Source organism: Nematostella vectensis, chromosome 15 (assembly GCF_932526225.1).
Source record: "Nematostella vectensis chromosome 15, jaNemVect1.1, whole genome shotgun sequence".
In the NCBI taxonomy this organism is placed as follows: Eukaryota; Metazoa; Cnidaria; class Anthozoa; order Actiniaria; family Edwardsiidae; genus Nematostella; species Nematostella vectensis.
In genome coordinates, this window is record NC_064048.1 from 9,139,554 (window position 1) to 9,157,944 (window position 18,391).

Sequence of the window (18,391 nt, forward strand, 5' to 3'; positions counted from 1 at the left end):
AAGCTCCTTGCCTAAGAGGAAAGATATAGATAAACGCCTCCCCTGTATAAGCGCCTTGCCTAAGAGGAAAGATATAGATAAGCGCCTCCCCCGTATCAGCGCCTTGCCTAAGAGGAAAGATACAGATAAGCGCCTCCCCCGTATAAGCGCCTTGCCTAATAGTAAGATATGAGTAAGGTTCTCGTCCGAATAAGCGCCTCCCCTAAAGGCGAACAAGCGCCTTTCTCAAATAAGCGCCTCGCCTAAGAATACAGATTATATGAGCGCCTCGCGTCTTCACTCCAGCTTCTATTAATTATTCTCCTTGTTTTATTATTGACATTTTTTGCATATCTGTTCCTTTTATTGGATATTTATATATTTACAGCAAAATTGCTAGTAAATATTTAGATATAATGTTTCTGCTCTCTACCGACGAGACATGCGTGTACCAGAATTATTGCGTTACAATGTTGCCTGATGGCTACGCTACATTTTTTTTACAATTGAAATGTAAGGGGTAAAAAAAGATTAGGGACCATATTATTGCCTCATTTCCCTTCTTTTATATTACCAGGGGTACACGGACCTTTCTTTCTATATTCCAGCTTTATATATATATATATATATATTTTATTTCATGATTTTATTTCCGCAATTGTAATCCGTTGGTCGTACTATTCCCCTCTCATTTAACTCCCCCCTTCGTTCATGTTACCTACTCCATGTTAAGAATCTCGGATCCCAAGCTATCAGAGCTGAGACTACTTGGCTTAGATAGCCTTCTAGGTGGGCGTGTCCCTCGACCCCAGTCCGCGTGTGGCCCCTGTAGGCCCAGTCCCTCGCAGCCGCCTCCACCTGTATTTGATACCTCATGCTCAGCCTTCATTTGCTCGTTAAATAAGAATTGATCTTCGAAGTAATTATCATCTTCTGGCTTTTTTAAATTTCCCTCATCCTCTCCACTCATTTTTGTTGAAGCGATATTTGACATTCTTGATAAAGAAGTGACAGACAAACCACGTGACTCGGAACTGAAAGTAAATGTACCAGAAGTTCGCGATGACGAACCGGAAGTCGTTTTATCAAGGGGACCGGAAGCTGTTGTGGTATTATTGTTCTGATCCTTGATTGGATAACAGGGCTCGAATATGGTATCGATGTCTGGGGTAATTTGAGATTCTGCTTCGTTCTTCTCCATAAGTGTTTCATCAGCTGTTCCTGAGAAAAAAAGGAACACCACATAAGCTCTATTCACATAATACTACATACCAATGAATGCCCGAAAGCATTAAAAAATATCTACATACCAGTGATCGCGGAAAAGCTGTGGTTTTATAAAACGTTAGGGTCCCGGCCTTATTTCAAAATGCGGCCTTCAAAGTCTTAGTCAAAGCACGGATCCATGCAAGTGAAAATTATGAGTGTACACAGGGCAATAAATTATTTAAACGGACATCAAAATATGGTATTTAATGTCCTAAAAAGAAATTGACGGAGCTCCCTGATATTATCTCCTCAATTTTCATCAATCATCATCATCACCTCTAATGCACCTTCATTGTAGTCAACAACAACAACGACAACAAAGTTTCGTTGTAATGATCTAGCTGGATGACAGGATGATGGACACTATGTTGTTTACGCACCTGGAAAGACGGTCGAGTTGCTTGTGAATGTCGCCATGGATGACATCCTCTTTAGCAACGGTTTCTGCTTAAGAACCCGAGCTTTTCTCTCTTTCTTTGCCTTTTTGGAGTCATGGAGTTTGGGAATCTAAAAGATATTAAAAAGCGTAAGATTATATTACAAGGTTTCCTTAAAAAGTTATAAAAAAATGATTGGTGTTACATAATCTGTAGTCTGGTTTGAGGCAATTTTTGATGTATTAGCATGGTAAACAACTATCAAAATTCAGGTTGCACACGGAGAACCTAGTATCCTAGCCCGCAGTGCTTCATGGGTATCAAAATAAATAAGCGCACAAATGAAAATAAATCCCAGAGGCGTAGCTAGGATTTTTAACAGCAGGGGGCCTAAAAGGCCCCTTCAAGGCATTTTCTCCTGAATTTTAGCAATGTCTCATACATTTACTGTATTTTTTGCAGCTAAAGGGGGGGCCTGGGCCACCCCCTGGCCACGCCCCTTGTAGGAGTTGTGGGCTTATCAAATAACTAAGCAAATGAGCGTGAATAAAAGCAAATCCAGGCTTCAAAAGCGGTGGAATTCTTGTCCATGTTCCGGTGAACATTCCTGTGGCTCTCTGATACCAGGGTTCAGCCATTTATACAGTAACCATGAAGCACTGCGGGTTACGATACATTGATTTGAAATATGCGCATTTGCATCGAGCTCACTCCGCTGACTTACCTTCATCGGCTTATGCAGGTTGATATAGTATTGGGCATCGGCGCCCGCGTACAGTGTAACTTTCCCCATATTATCCGGGATCTTCGTGGGGTCGCTCAGCCTTAATTTCAGGTTAAAGTCGACGAATGCGGTCTTCCCTATAAACGTGATCGTTCGCTCTTCCGAATGTTCAGTAACGTCACGGTCGGGCTCGAACCTCCCGCGGACAAGGAAGCGGACTCTGCCAAGTGGGACCGTGAGGTACTGGGAACAAACCTGTAAAATAAACAATCAGCTTTACAATTCACGTACACAAATTCGGTATAAAAAGTATATCCAGGGTGTGGCAAGTGGGTACATGTGCCCCCTCCCAATATTTTCAAAAATTATAAGGAAATGACCGGTAGGGGTTGGGCTCTGCCCCCGGATATTTTCTTAATGTTTCTATATTGTCCCACTAACCCAATCTGAAATATAATAAAACCACTATTTCTTAGTTTTCACAAGTCCAGGTTATAGTGATTTGTAACTAGAGTGACGTGTTTTAAATCGAAAAGTAGGTAGTCGACCAGATTTCCGTTGGAAAACTACTTAGGAACGGTGTCGAATGAAAAGTGTGGGGAACCACAAATGAAAAGGTCTGGCTGCCTGCGTGTAAAAGGCAGCACAGCTTCAACCCAAGCTAAAGTTAAGCCCGTTGACTTAAATAATGCACTCCCTTTGCATTGAGAGCTATAGCCCAGTAGCCCTGTTCAAGATTCACTGCATCAAACAAAGACATTTTACCTCAGCAATAAAACAGCTGTCTGGATTTCTTGATTGATGGGTGTCCATCAACGCTATCCTTAACACAAATTGCTTGCCAGGTTCTGCTATTTCCGTCACCAGTCCTCTGAGATTTGCAGTTACCATTAAAGGCGAGGTTGACAAGCACAGCTCGCGTGAGATTTGAGACGTCATTTCCGATATGATGCGCATATTTTTGCTTGGGAGACGTCTGACCAGTTTGTACAGGCCACCACTTGTGATGAGAAACGTCGCGATTCGATTCCCATGTGCGTCGAGCTCGATCTGTAACACAAACAAATTGCCTTCCCATCATGCCTTCCCATCATGTTCTTTATATTTCAGAGACTAGGTTGGGAAGAGGAGAAGGGTTGGCTTTCTCATCATGTTCTTTATATTTCAGGGCCTAGGTTGGGAAGAGGAGAAGGAGTGGCTTTCCCATCATGTTCTTTATATTTCAGGGCCTAGGTTAAGAAGATGAGAAGGGTTGGCTTTCCCATCATGTTCTTTATATTTCAGGGCCTAGGTTGGGAAGAGGAGAAGAGATGGCTTTCCCATCATGTTCTTTATATTTCAGGGCCTAGGTTGGGAAGAGGAGGAGAGGTGGCTTACCCATCATGTTCTTTATATTTCAGGGCCTAGGTTGGGAAGAGGACGAGAGGTGGCTTTCCCATCATGTTCTTTATATTTCAGAGACTAGGTTGAGAAGAGGAGGAGAGGTGGCTTTCCCATCATGTTCTTAATATTTCAGGGCCTAGGTTGGGAAGAGGAGGAGGGTTGGCTTTCCCATCATGTTCTTTATATTTCAGAGACTAGGTTGAGAAGAGGAGGAGAGGTGGCTTTCCCATCATGTTCTTTATATTTCAGGGACTAGGTTGAGAAGAGGAGAGGTGGCTTTCCCATCATGTTCTTTATATTTCAGGGCCTAGGTTGGGAAGAGGAGAAGGGTTGGCTTTCCCATCATGTTCTTTATATTTCAGGGCCTAGGTTGGGAAGAGGAGAAGGGGTGGCTTTCCCATCATGTTCTTTATATTTCAGGGCCTAGGTTGGGAAGAGGAGGAGAGGTGGCTTACCCATCATGTTCTTTATATTTCAGAGACTAGGTTGGGAAGAGGAGAAGGGTTGGCTTTCCCATCATGTTTTTTATATTTCAGAGACTAGGTTGGGAAGAGGAGGAGAGGTGGCTTTCCCATCATGTTCTTAATATTTCAGAGACTAGGTTGGGAAGAGGAGGAGAGGTGGCTTTCCCATCATGTTTTTTATATTTCAGGGCCTAGGTTGGGAAGAGGAGGAGAGGTGGCTTTCCCATCATGTTTTTTATATTTCAGAGCCTAGGTTGGGAAGAGGAGGAGAGGTGGCTTTCCCATCATGTTTTTTATATTTCAGGGCCTAGGTTGGGAAGAGGAGGAGAGGTGGCTTTCCCATCATGTTCTTTATATTTCAGGGCCTAGGTTGGGAAGAGGAGGAGAGGTGGCTTTCCCATCATGTTTTTTATATTTCAGGGCCTAGGTTGGGAAGAGGAGGAGAGGTGGCTTTCCCATCATGTTCTTTATATTTCAGGGCCTAGGTTGGGAAGAGGAGGAGAGGTGGCTTTCCCATCATGTTTTTTATATTTCAGAGCCTAGGTTGGGAAGAGGAGGAGAGGTGGCTTTCCCATCAAGTTCTTTATATTTCAGAGACTAGGTTAGGAAGAGGAGAAGGGTTGGCTTTCCCATCATGTTCTTTATATTTCAGAGACTAAGTTAGGAAGAGAAGGAGAGGTGGCTTTCCCATCATGTTCTTTATATTTCAGAGACTAGGTTGGGAAGAGGAGGAGAGGTGGCTTTCCCATCATGTTTTTTATATTTCAGAGACTAGGTTGGGAAGAGGAGAAGGGTTGGCTTTCCCATCATGTTCTTTATATTTCAGAGACTAGGTTGGGAAGAGGAGGAGAGGTGGCTTTCCCATCAAGTTCTTTATATTTCAGAGACTAGGTTAGGAAGAGGAGAAGGGTTGGCTTTCCCATCATGTTCTTTATATTTCAGAGACTAAGTTAGGAAGAGAAGGAGAGGTGGCTTTCCCATCATGTTCTTTATATTTCAGAGCCTAGGTTGGGAAGAGGAGAAGGGTTGGCTTTCCCATCTTGTTCTTTATATTTCAGGGCCTAGGTTGGGAAGAGAAGGAGAGGTCGCTTTCCCATCATGTCCTTTATATTTCAGAGACTAGGTTGGGAAGAGGAGAAGGGTTGGCTTTCCCATCATGTTCTTTATATTTCAGAGACTAGGTTGGGAAGAGGAGGAGAGGTGGCTTTCCCATCATGTTTTTTATATTTCAGAGCCTAGGTTGGGAAGAGGAGGAGAGGTGGCTTTCCCATCAAGTTCTTTATATTTCAGAGACTAGGTTAGGAAGAGGAGAAGGGTTGGCTTTCCCATCATGTTCTTTATATTTCAGAGACTAAGTTAGGAAGAGAAGGAGAGGTGGCTTTCCCATCATGTTCTTTATATTTCAGAGACTAGGTTGGGAAGAGGAGGAGAGGTGGCTTTCCCATCATGTTTTTTATATTTCAGAGACTAGGTTGGGAAGAGGAGAAGGGTTGGCTTTCCCATCATGTTCTTTATATTTCAGAGACTAGGTTGGGAAGAGGAGGAGAGGTGGCTTTCCCATCAAGTTCTTTATATTTCAGAGACTAGGTTAGGAAGAGGAGAAGGGTTGGCTTTCCCATCATGTTCTTTATATTTCAGAGACTAAGTTAGGAAGAGAAGGAGAGGTGGCTTTCCCATCATGTTCTTTATATTTCAGAGCCTAGGTTGGGAAGAGGAGAAGGGTTGGCTTTCCCATCTTGTTCTTTATATTTCAGGGCCTAGGTTGGGAAGAGAAGGAGAGGTCGCTTTCCCATCATGTCCTTTATATTTCAGAGACTAGGTTGGGAAGAGGAGAAGGGTTGGCTTTCCCATCATGTTCTTTATATTTCAGAGACTAGGTTGGGAAGAGGAGGAGAGGTGGCTTTCCCATCATGTTCTTTATATTTCAGAGACTAGGTTGGGAAGAGGAGGAGAGGTGGCTTACCCATCATGTTCTTTATATTTCAGAGCCTAGGTTGGGAAGAGGAGAAGGGTTGGCTTTCCCATCATGTTCTTTATATTTTAGAGACTAGGTTGGGAAGAGGAGGAGAGGTGGCTTTCCCATCACGTTTTTTATATTTCAGAGACTAGGTTAGGAAGAGGAGAAGGGTTGGCTTTCCCATCATGTTCTTTATATTTCAGAGACTAAGCTAGGAAGAGAAGGAGAGGTGGCTTTCCCATCATGTTCTTTATATTTCAGGGCCTAGGTTGGGAAAAGGAGGAGAGGTGGCTTTCCCATCAAGTTCTTTATATTTCAGAGACTAGGTTAGGAAGAGGAGAAGGGTTGGCTTTCCCATCATGTTCTTTATATTTCAGAGACTAAATTAGGAAGAGAAGGAGAGGTGGCTTTCCCATCATGTTCTTTATATTTCAGAGCCTAGGTTGGGAAGAGGAGAAGGGTTGGCTTTCCCATCTTGTTCTTTATATTTCAGGGCCTAGGTTGGGAAGAGAAGGAGAGGTCGCTTTCCCATCATGTCCTTTATATTTCAGAGACTAGGTTGGGAAGAGGAGAAGGGTTGGCTTTCCCATCATGTTCTTTATATTTCAGAGACTAAGCTAGGAAGAGAAGGAGAGGTGGCTTTCCCATCATGTTCTTTATATTTCAGAGACTAGGTTGGGAAGAGGAGAAGGGTTGGCTTTCCCATCTTGTTCTTTATATTTCAGGGCCTAGGTTGGGAAGAGAAGGAGAGGTGGCTTTCCCATCAAGTTCTTTATATTTCAGAGACTAGGTTAGGAAGAGGAGAAGGGTTGGCTTTCCCATCATGTTCTTTATATTTCAGAGACTAAGTTAGGAAGAGAAGGAGAGGTGGCTTTCCCATCATGTTCTTTATATTTCAGAGACTAGGTTAGGAAGAGGAGAAGGGTTGGCTTTCCCATCATGTTCTTTATATTTCAGAGACTAAATTAGGAAGAGAAGGAGAGGTGGCTTTCCCATCATGTTCTTTATATTTCAGAGACTAAATTAGGAAGAGAAGGAGAGGTGGCTTTCCCATCATGTTCTTTATATTTCAGAGCCTAGGTTGGGAAGAGGAGAAGGGTTGGCTTTCCCATCTTGTTCTTTATATTTCAGGGCCTAGGTTGGGAAGAGAAGGAGAGGTCGCTTTCCCATCATGTCCTTTATATTTCAGGGCCTAGGTTGGGAAGAGGAGGAGAGGTGGCTTTCCCATCATGTTTTTTATATTTCAGGGCCTAGGTTGGGAAGAGGAGGAGAGGTGGCTTTCCCATCATGTTCTTTATATTTCAGGGCCTAGGTTGGGAAGAGGAGGAGAGGTGGCTTTCCCATCATGTTTTTTATATTTCAGAGCCTAGGTTGGGAAGAGGAGGAGAGGTGGCTTTCCCATCAAGTTCTTTATATTTCAGAGACTAGGTTAGGAAGAGGAGAAGGGTTGGCTTTCCCATCATGTTCTTTATATTTCAGAGACTAAGTTAGGAAGAGAAGGAGAGGTGGCTTTCCCATCATGTTCTTTATATTTCAGAGACTAGGTTGGGAAGAGGAGGAGAGGTGGCTTTCCCATCATGTTTTTTATATTTCAGAGACTAGGTTGGGAAGAGGAGAAGGGTTGGCTTTCCCATCATGTTCTTTATATTTCAGAGACTAGGTTGGGAAGAGGAGGAGAGGTGGCTTTCCCATCAAGTTCTTTATATTTCAGAGACTAGGTTAGGAAGAGGAGAAGGGTTGGCTTTCCCATCATGTTCTTTATATTTCAGAGACTAAGTTAGGAAGAGAAGGAGAGGTGGCTTTCCCATCATGTTCTTTATATTTCAGAGCCTAGGTTGGGAAGAGGAGAAGGGTTGGCTTTCCCATCTTGTTCTTTATATTTCAGGGCCTAGGTTGGGAAGAGAAGGAGAGGTCGCTTTCCCATCATGTCCTTTATATTTCAGAGACTAGGTTGGGAAGAGGAGAAGGGTTGGCTTTCCCATCATGTTCTTTATATTTCAGAGACTAGGTTGGGAAGAGGAGGAGAGGTGGCTTTCCCATCATGTTTTTTATATTTCAGAGCCTAGGTTGGGAAGAGGAGGAGAGGTGGCTTTCCCATCAAGTTCTTTATATTTCAGAGACTAGGTTAGGAAGAGGAGAAGGGTTGGCTTTCCCATCATGTTCTTTATATTTCAGAGACTAAGTTAGGAAGAGAAGGAGAGGTGGCTTTCCCATCATGTTCTTTATATTTCAGAGACTAGGTTGGGAAGAGGAGGAGAGGTGGCTTTCCCATCATGTTTTTTATATTTCAGAGACTAGGTTGGGAAGAGGAGAAGGGTTGGCTTTCCCATCATGTTCTTTATATTTCAGAGACTAGGTTGGGAAGAGGAGGAGAGGTGGCTTTCCCATCAAGTTCTTTATATTTCAGAGACTAGGTTAGGAAGAGGAGAAGGGTTGGCTTTCCCATCATGTTCTTTATATTTCAGAGACTAAGTTAGGAAGAGAAGGAGAGGTGGCTTTCCCATCATGTTCTTTATATTTCAGAGCCTAGGTTGGGAAGAGGAGAAGGGTTGGCTTTCCCATCTTGTTCTTTATATTTCAGGGCCTAGGTTGGGAAGAGAAGGAGAGGTCGCTTTCCCATCATGTCCTTTATATTTCAGAGACTAGGTTGGGAAGAGGAGAAGGGTTGGCTTTCCCATCATGTTCTTTATATTTCAGAGACTAGGTTGGGAAGAGGAGGAGAGGTGGCTTTCCCATCATGTTCTTTATATTTCAGAGACTAGGTTGGGAAGAGGAGGAGAGGTGGCTTACCCATCATGTTCTTTATATTTCAGAGCCTAGGTTGGGAAGAGGAGAAGGGTTGGCTTTCCCATCATGTTCTTTATATTTTAGAGACTAGGTTGGGAAGAGGAGGAGAGGTGGCTTTCCCATCACGTTTTTTATATTTCAGAGACTAGGTTAGGAAGAGGAGAAGGGTTGGCTTTCCCATCATGTTCTTTATATTTCAGAGACTAAGCTAGGAAGAGAAGGAGAGGTGGCTTTCCCATCATGTTCTTTATATTTCAGGGCCTAGGTTGGGAAAAGGAGGAGAGGTGGCTTTCCCATCAAGTTCTTTATATTTCAGAGACTAGGTTAGGAAGAGGAGAAGGGTTGGCTTTCCCATCATGTTCTTTATATTTCAGAGACTAAATTAGGAAGAGAAGGAGAGGTGGCTTTCCCATCATGTTCTTTATATTTCAGAGCCTAGGTTGGGAAGAGGAGAAGGGTTGGCTTTCCCATCTTGTTCTTTATATTTCAGGGCCTAGGTTGGGAAGAGAAGGAGAGGTCGCTTTCCCATCATGTCCTTTATATTTCAGAGACTAGGTTGGGAAGAGGAGAAGGGTTGGCTTTCCCATCATGTTCTTTATATTTCAGAGACTAAGCTAGGAAGAGAAGGAGAGGTGGCTTTCCCATCATGTTCTTTATATTTCAGAGACTAGGTTAGGAAGAGGAGAAGGGTTGGCTTTCCCATCATGTTCTTTATATTTCAGAGACTAAATTAGGAAGAGAAGGAGAGGTGGCTTTCCCATCATGTCCTTTATATTTCAGAGACTAGGTTGGGAAGAGGAGAAGGGTTGGCTTTCCCATCATGTTCTTTATATTTCAGAGACTGGGTTGGGAAGAGAAGGAGAGGTCGCTTTCCCATCATGTCCTTTATATTTCAGAGACTAGGTTGGGAAGAGGAGAAGGGTTGGCTTTCCCATCATGTTCTTTATATTTCAGAGACTGGGTTGGGAAGAGAAGGAGAGGTGGCTTTCCCATCATGTTCTTTATATTTCAGAGACTAGGTTTGGAAGAGGAGGAGGGGTGGCTTTACCGAAAAAATTGCCTTCCCATCACGTTTTTTGGGGTGGGGAGAGCTGAACCGACAAAGGCAAGACACCGATGTTGCGACGAATCAAACGCCATGATTCTTTTGGTTCGTGCCAAATAGGATTGGTGTCAACTTCGACTGGTCACCAATTGAATGCGAGGCATTAAGTGCAATGTCTCAAATCGTAAGGCGAATCGTAATTTAAGTCAACAACCTGCGGCATGGCCGGAGCGCGACGTATGAATCGGGCAAGATGGCTTTAAATAAACCCCCGACCTTGAAAACGGCATCAACTGACCCACCCCTCCCTTATATTATTTCATCTTATTAGGCCGCGCGGCCATATTCTTCGCTCCAAACTCCACAGCTCACCTCGGGTGTACTATAGTGATGATTCCACACAACAGTCTCGTCGTCCAGCATTCGACTCTGCAGTACAACTAGACGCGAGGAGTCCATCTTAAAGATCTCTTCAAAAGTGCTGCCTAGCAACGGCAATGACAAGCGAACAGGTCTTCCAAACCGCTCATGTATCGGTCGTACCAAAACCACAGGGCTGCCGGTAACGTCCAGCGTATTTTCGTCGGCTCTGTGTTGTATAGGGATTTTTCGGCGAGTATTGGGAGATGTCGGACTTGCCATCGGAGAGTTGTACAAATCCTCGATGCAAACGACTTTGAGGGTGATTTTAGTCTCCCTTTCCACGCAGCCTTCTACAAATTGAATATTGAGTCCGTTGTAACCCTCGACTTTTACGATAAAAGATTCCCCAGGATTGATCCTTGTGGTACACTCGGGGCATTGGGTCAATATTAATGTATAATAACCCGAGTATTTACAAATTATCTTTGCTTCTGTCCTTGTGTCATTCATGACAAATCTCCGTGAATCCATTCTGCCCCATTTCAAATGTCGCACACCATTTTTAACTGTTATGATGTTGCTGAACATGCAGACAACCTGTCCAGCGGATTTCTTACTCACGCAGCTAGGCAACTTCAGCTGCAACTCGGCTGGGGGACTAAACTCGAATTCTTTCGGCCATACTTGGATGATGTCGTACACTCTAAGATCATTTCCCTCTAGGGATGGCTCAAAAGACGGGTTGTTGTTAACCCGCAGTTTTACTGATAATGGTTGGACATTACTGACAGCGTCCCGCGGGATCTTAAGCTTAATCCCGAGGAAGCTGTGCTCAAGGATGACGTCATCCGTCTTGTCGGGTGTCCCGGATGCCCATTTTGATATTCTTGTGCTACAAGCAAATGCAAAGTAAAATATCAACAAACGTGTTTATTTTGCACGTTGAAACATATGCTCGATGTCTGAGACTAGAGGTTCTTCAAACAGACAGTTAACCCGGCCCTCTCTTTCAGAGCTGTAGTTAGGCCTGGAATTATGGGGGGACACTAAAACTTAGAAGATATTAGGGGGACATCTCTTTTAAGGCGATGTTTTTAAGGATGAGAAGTCGTTCTTGGAAGCCTGAACAGAGTACCTTGAGAATGACAAAGCACTAATTGTGAGAAGAGTCCGTTTCCATCGGCTGGTTTGGAGAGGCTTGTTGTGGAATATTTAAGAAAAAAATGGGTGAATTAAGTGTATTTTGAGTCCGTTTCCATCGGCTAGTTTGGAGAGGCTTGTTGGGGGATATTTTCCAAAAAAAATGGGTGAATTAAGTGTTTTTTGAGTCCGTTTCCATCGGCTGGTTTGGAGACGCTTGTTGGGGGATATTTTCCCAAGAAAAAATGGGCGAATTTAAGTGTATTTTGAGTCCGTTTCCATCAGCTGTTTTGGAGAGGCTTGTTGGGGGGTATTTTCCAAAAAACAAAATTGGTAATTAAGTGTTTTTTTTAGTTTTTAGTTTTTTCTGCGTTATTGTCTTCCAAAGTAAACTAGAGGTATCATAACCAAACAAGAGCTGTTTGTGAGTTTAGAATATAGGGGCACTTAGGGATCTGGTGAGGGAGTATGCATTGGATTACACTTCCGATCAACTTTTCCTGCCAGCGGGAGTCTACTTGGCGTTTTTAATTCGCAGTATTAAGCGGTAGGTGTCATACGTGCCCATCATATGTGGGAGGCTTCCTGCTTTTAAACCCAACCTTTGAAAATCGATTCCAGAATCAACCGTTTAGTTGTGCACGTTTTTCTGCTCGTAATGAAGGGGGAACTCATTAGTAGAAATACGCTTCACTACAACAATCTTTTCTGATGGTAATTTTTATGTCGTAAACAGTAGGATGCCTACGCGACCCAATATCTAAATGTGAGTGTTGCCATTGGGAATAACAAATTGTTTGACGAAAATTCTTAGGAAAATTTTTGTGTTGTTATTGTTATTGATGAGAGTAGTTTTGCTTTGAGCGCAAACATGTTTTCTATGTTTTCCCGGTAGGTTTTTAATCGATTTTTGATAGTTTCCGTGGCTTTCGAGATTCGGAATAACATGCGCCATACTCACATCAAGGCGGTCTTGTTAGTCCGCTGTACTATTATTAATTGGGCACGTTTGACGTTTTTTACGCAAATTTTATCATTGCTAGAGGCGATCACCGGAAATAATCCGCTTAAGGTCGTTTATATTTTTTTTGTAAGAGGGCGACGTTTTGCTGTTTTGCTTTGCTGCACAAGTTTTGCTGTGCTATTGAGGACCCCTAGAAACTTTGAAAAAAAATTATGAAAGACTGTATGTAAAATTTGTGAACTTTGTGAAAGACTGTATATAAAAGTTCTTTGAAAACAACAAAGTTTATAAATGGCGTCATATATCTTGTCATGTAATAACCTGATGACGCGGATGAAAATCTCACGTGTTTCATTGGAATAAACTTCACTTCTTTACACGGCGTTTGTACTGAGCAGATGAATTTTTCACGCGATTTTGGGGTGGTCCCTCGCTCTTGGCGTACGTATATAATCAGGGAAATAAAAGGAAACAAGAAAATGATATGCTTTTTTTCTCTATGGAGAGTGTTTTTTGCTTTATGTTTTGAGTCATTGTTTTTTTTCCGATTATTTTTATTCAAGGGCTAGCAACTTTTCATTAAGTCACTTCTGCTAAGTAACATAAAATAAAGGTATTGAGCAAAAACAGAGTGGTACTATAAGACGATATCAGACTTTTTTTAATGCCGAAAAAAATTTGCTCTACTGATTTAGTTTGTTCATTTCAACCCTATGTGTATGCTTTTGAATTAAGCACATTTGTATCGCCTTTATCCCCAACGAACCTATTCTTTCGTTTTGTCTATCACTTTCTTACCCTATGGTTTAACTAAGATGTTGCATGCCGTCCATGCACTCACATCTCAAATGATCAAAGAAAGTTGTTTTACAATTGCTTATTCTCGCATAGTAAAGCTTGCTGTCTCCCATCAATAGAAAACATAAACAGAAAGTCCCTTCTGTAAAAAAGCTAACTTTTTAGAGAACGGCGAGTGGATTATTAGTCAATGATACGAAGAATATACAGTCCGGAGTTAAAATCTCGAGTATCTTCTCCCGTCTCCGGCGGTTGCTATGGAAATAAGCTGTGTGTCCTTTGTATAAACAATGTCCTTATTAAACGAATTGAGCTTTACTTTACTCATAAAAGAACAAACTTTACTTTTTGCTTCTCGATTCCCTACGAATAACAGCTCCATGGTAACAAAGTTTGAGTTGTTGTTATATAGTTGTAAACAACACAACGCAAAAAGTGAGCAAGTCGCAACGCTAAGTGAATGACTTATTAATGGCGACCATGCCAGTGATATTGTTATATAGCTGACTTGTTGTGCACATCTCAAAACACAATGCTTTTTTGGTAGATATATTACAAATCCAAACAAGCCTCTACTCACTTACATAAATTATCTACTAACGCATGGTGAATAGCTGGTACTAACCTCACTTCTGGCTTTCGCGTCTTTTCCTCTTCGTCGTCCATCATTATCTTTTGAATGTATTTTGATCGACGCTTCGTTTTGTTAACAGCCATCACATTAAAACTTTATTTGCAAACAAGTTCTCAGCTACAGAAAATAATTAAAGTTAATTGAACGGGTTCTATTGATAAACACACTAGATGTATTCTAAGCACGTAGGTTTATTCAGAAACTTGTCCGTTGGGAATACACTTAAGCACTTTGTCTATAAATGGCTTTTGATTTATCTACTAAAAGCCCATTTTGAATTGCATTAGCAACTAATTTTCTAACAGGTATCACGATTTAAAGAAGTTTCTAATGATAATATGTCGTTTTGAGAAATACCCTCGCGGAATCACTTAATTAAAATACATCGAAAACGTTTGTGAAGGTCTGTAATAGTTCCGTGACTGGAGTTTGAGCTTTCTTTTCTATACAAAATAAATGCCAATATGGATAGATAATAACACAGCAACTACACAAGATAATGAATAAGAAGATAGTGCATTTGTGATATAAAGCACTTCAAGCTGCTGATTGTCCCGATTCGCTTCCTTGTTGATGAGGTAAAAATTTATTAGGGTCTTTCGCTCCGTAAGCCAAACTCTTAAAATTCTCTATCATCGTCGTAAATATCTGTAATTAAATACTCTTTTAAATACTCCGGTTAAAACCGGTGCCAAGACATATTTAGGATTTAAGATGATTCAAAAATAAGGGCGAACTATGGGTGAGCGCAGGGTGAGCTTTTGAAGTCAATATTTTTTCAAAATCTTTAAGTTACGCTTAGGGCGCGTTTTTTTCCTATCATTCTGGAATGGAAACGGTTGATAGAATGGTCAGAATGGCACTCGATTCATTCTACTACAGGTAGCAGAATGGGTGGAATGGCCTTCACTCCATTCCGGAATGGGAACGCGGGATAAACGAACGCGCGATTTTTCTATTCTAATCATTCTCATTCCGGAGTAAAAAAAAAAAACGCGCCTAGACAAAACTTGTTCGTCTGGAGTGTGACTTTTAATAATTCATTAAAGACTTAAGGGGTACATCACAATGCAGTCTTTCAATAAAACTTAAAACCAAAAGGGAGAAAAAGAAGCAGAATTATCACGGGTTTTCGGGTTAGTTCGAGTCATTAGGGGTAAACTTACAGGAAATGTCATAAAACGATACCAGAGGAAATTTAGTTTTACGAGTTTCCGAAGGCTGGGGACTATATAACTTCATATCCCAGCTTTGCGCATGTGAAATTACACCACCCAGTTGCCTAAGACCTCCTCAAGTCTCAGGTGCTCCCTGTACCACCTTAAACCAGCGTTAGAAGAGTCATTATTTGTTAGCGCCGATTCTATCTCTTCGCATATTGCCATTCTACGCCCTGCTCGACTGTTGCGAAACTCGTTATAAAAGTACAGATCTAAAGAATGGGAAAAAATTTCAGGCGTCTGTGAATCTTCGATTTTAGCTTTATCCTCCTTTTCTTCTTTATTCTCGGTGACTTTTTCTTCTAAGCGTTTCTTTTCGAGACTCAAGCTGGTAAGAATTTCTGATAGGTCTTCATTGAATACACGGCTTGAAGAGATGTCTCTTCCCTCAAAATCCCTCACCATTTCCTTGCCTCTCGGTGAGGATACAGGAAGATTGGTAAGATGTTCTTCGTAAGTGCACATCTCGCGATCCAAAGTCTCACAATGAATGATGCTGTAAGCCTTTATACGGCGTTGTTTATTGCTTTGAATTGAGAATGGGCATCTTTTTAACGTTGTACTAACATCTGTAGGAGGTTTTGGAAGCCTCTCGGAAGAATTCCTCTCTCTGTAATCCAATGACAAGCGATTTGTCCTATTTAAGATTTTTTTCGGAATTCTCTCAGATGCAACATCCAATAGGTTCCTGCTGCTGTCGGCGAAGTGACAGGATTCAGAGGTTGGAGATGATCCACGTGTTTTCGTTTTCGGTAACCTCTCCTTTTCCATAGAGGCTTTTTTGCCGTAGACAAAAGAATTCCCCTTAGAAGATGGGTTTATGGAGTAACGCTTACTTGGACTTCTAGGGCTTCTTGGGGGCAAGTTATCGCCACTTAACTCTACTTGACAATATTCGGGATATGACGTATATGGATGGCTTTGCTGTAAAGGTACAAAGCTCCTGTTTGTAGCATTAAGCTGATCTTGAAACTCAAGAATCCCTCTCGGTTGAAGACCTTTATTTGATGGACTAATATAACTATGTCCTTGAGGTCTGAGTTCCGGTAAGGGTGTGGTTTTCGTGTTAGAGGAATCGTCACTTAGGAGAAACACAGGGGCAGAATACTTTCTTCTTGGGCTTCTTGGTGATGTCTTGTCCGGTTTTGGATCTACTACCCTGAGTTCTTGATCTAGGTTCTTATTCCGTGCAGCGGTGTGAGTCGAAAATGAGTCCCTCTTCCGTACTGGAGAGTTCATGCATATGTTCGACTCTGTTTTGTGTTCAGGTGCGTTGTTGAATGAAATCGGGGAAAGCCGTATTTTGCTGTTCCATGGACCGTCTTCAGCCGTCAAGAGTTCAGTTGACGGGTTCCGGGAGGGCAAAAGAGATGAAATCAAGCCATCCCCTTCACCGTGGTCCATCGTATGTTCACCTAGGGAAGAATCTGTTATTGCTCCAAGCTTGTCTCTATTTTTTGATGACATTTTAATAGGCGGGAGTCGGAAGAGTCCATTTTGCTTTTTCTTGTATTCTCTATCCGCTCGTCTTCCTTCATTTTCATTTAAATAATGTTCTTTAGAACACATGATCTTCAGTGCTCCTTAAATAATGATCCATATACTTGTAGCGACGAAAACCTTATACTGATTAGGTGAGAATTAAACTGCTCGCGCTCTTTATCTCTGTGACCCCTAAACTAGACGACCTTCACCTCCATTACACGACCAAAAGAGTACAAACAAGTCTCTCCAGATCTGAATTCAGTAAGCATACAGCCAATAAATAAGCGGAAAATCTTGAAAATATTGCGCGTGATCTCTTTGATGATGTTCTTTGTTCTGCCTGCATTAATCACACTGGCGATGTGATACACTCTTATTAGCCAATCAACGAAGACTTACGAACTCGTAATGTGTTATGTTCTGAGCTTTTCCACCTGTCTTAGAGGGTTAAACCAATAGCGCTCTTAAAAACAGCTTGTAATTTGCGTCCGTCCTGTTCTATTTTGTCTCTGAGTTAATTTCAGGTCCTCAACCATAACAAGTAGGTTCACTAGGTTTACAATTAACAATAAACAATATTTTTAGACTAAGGTTCTCATTCTGCTTTTCGTTTAATTTCTATTATTTCAAATTTGTTGCAATAAATTTTCCATTCTAGTGCGGATAAATAATGCTATTAAGATGCGAGCCACATTGACTCCTGCCTTGATGTACAGGAGTAATACTGAATCATTTCAATGGTGATGGTAGTACTGCACAGCCATTTCATTGGGCAAGCTAGCATTTCAAGGGTACATTAGAGCTAGAATTTCGGCTTATTAATCTTAAAATCTACATCTATTCTTAGTTTATTTTATTTTATTCATACCCGTGAAATCCTGGTCACATGGCCTCTTTCCATCGCTAGAGGCCGTGATGAAATACTCAAACGATATCGGTAATTGAGACGCATTTGTTATTTTCGGAATAAAATGTGATAACACGAAAGGAGCTTCGGCCCCAGTGCCTTGCTATGCCTAGTTATTAGAGTTTCGCATCCCATTGTCATTATTAAAACGTCATCTATATCGCGGGAACGCTTCGCCTGGGGAGGCTCAAGTCGTTCACTTAATGTTAAGAGCCATATAGGCTTCATGCTGTTAGATGAGAAATGGGTATTGCATTAAGCTATGGTGAACCGTATTATGTGATTCCAGAAGGATCCATTGCTCTTGTCAAGCCTACGCGTGCACCATTTTAGATAAAGTAAAATTAGAGCAACGGGCACATTTTCGAAAAATTTGTCTTTCACTTGACCTTACCAGTGCATAACGCGTCGTTTTTTCGGTGGTTGTTTTCCCCCAGTTTTCTTCTAGTCGATACATGAACATGTTTGTATATTTTTACATTAAACTTGTAATATGGTCTCCTATAAACTGGTACGCGTCACTCCTCACACCTTGTGTGTGTAGTTTATGTAGAATATAACAATAAACATTTACTGTGCGAAGGATCGCAGAGACTAAGCACAGAAGTGTTTTTTCTAATATGAGATATGAGGCTTGAAGTGCAATTTTCAAATGTTCAAAGTATGAATTCTCCTCGTTTTTAGGGAGAAGTCGGGCTCTGATCAGAAATAAAGCAACTTTGCTCGCTAATATTTAAATTTCATATCTTCTAAATTTCTTTAAAATTTGGAATTAAGCTTTTGGTCAGAGGAAATCCTTGTATGAGGAATCTTGGGCTTATATATTGAGAATTGGAAAATTTCATGCCATTTTTTTGCTCCTTCTACCATACCATTTGCATCGAAGGCGCGCTCT

The 18,391-nt window shown here is 41.7% G+C and overlaps 1 protein-coding gene across 2 annotated transcripts; it reads right to left on the minus strand.

The window, feature by feature from the left end:
• Window positions 1–321: 321 nt before the first annotated feature.
• On the minus strand, window positions 322–18,105 carry LOC5512465. Of its 2 annotated transcripts, none has more exons than XM_032381865.2 (6): window positions 17,891–18,105; window positions 10,358–11,240; window positions 3,115–3,399; window positions 2,350–2,604; window positions 1,629–1,755; window positions 322–1,200 (listed from the first exon to the last, which is right to left on the minus strand). In XM_032381865.2, exons 1-6 carry the CDS (start codon window positions 17,896–17,898, stop codon window positions 698–700), a joined length of 2,061 nt encoding a protein of 686 aa, XP_032237756.2. In that variant the 5' UTR covers window positions 17,899–18,105; the 3' UTR covers window positions 322–697. The 2 variants fall into 2 exon arrangements, with proteins under 2 accessions (XP_032237756.2, XP_001632770.2); XM_001632720.3 differs by lacking the exon at window positions 17,891–18,105 and adding an exon at window positions 13,876–14,110.
• Window positions 18,106–18,391: the final 286 nt, after the last annotated feature.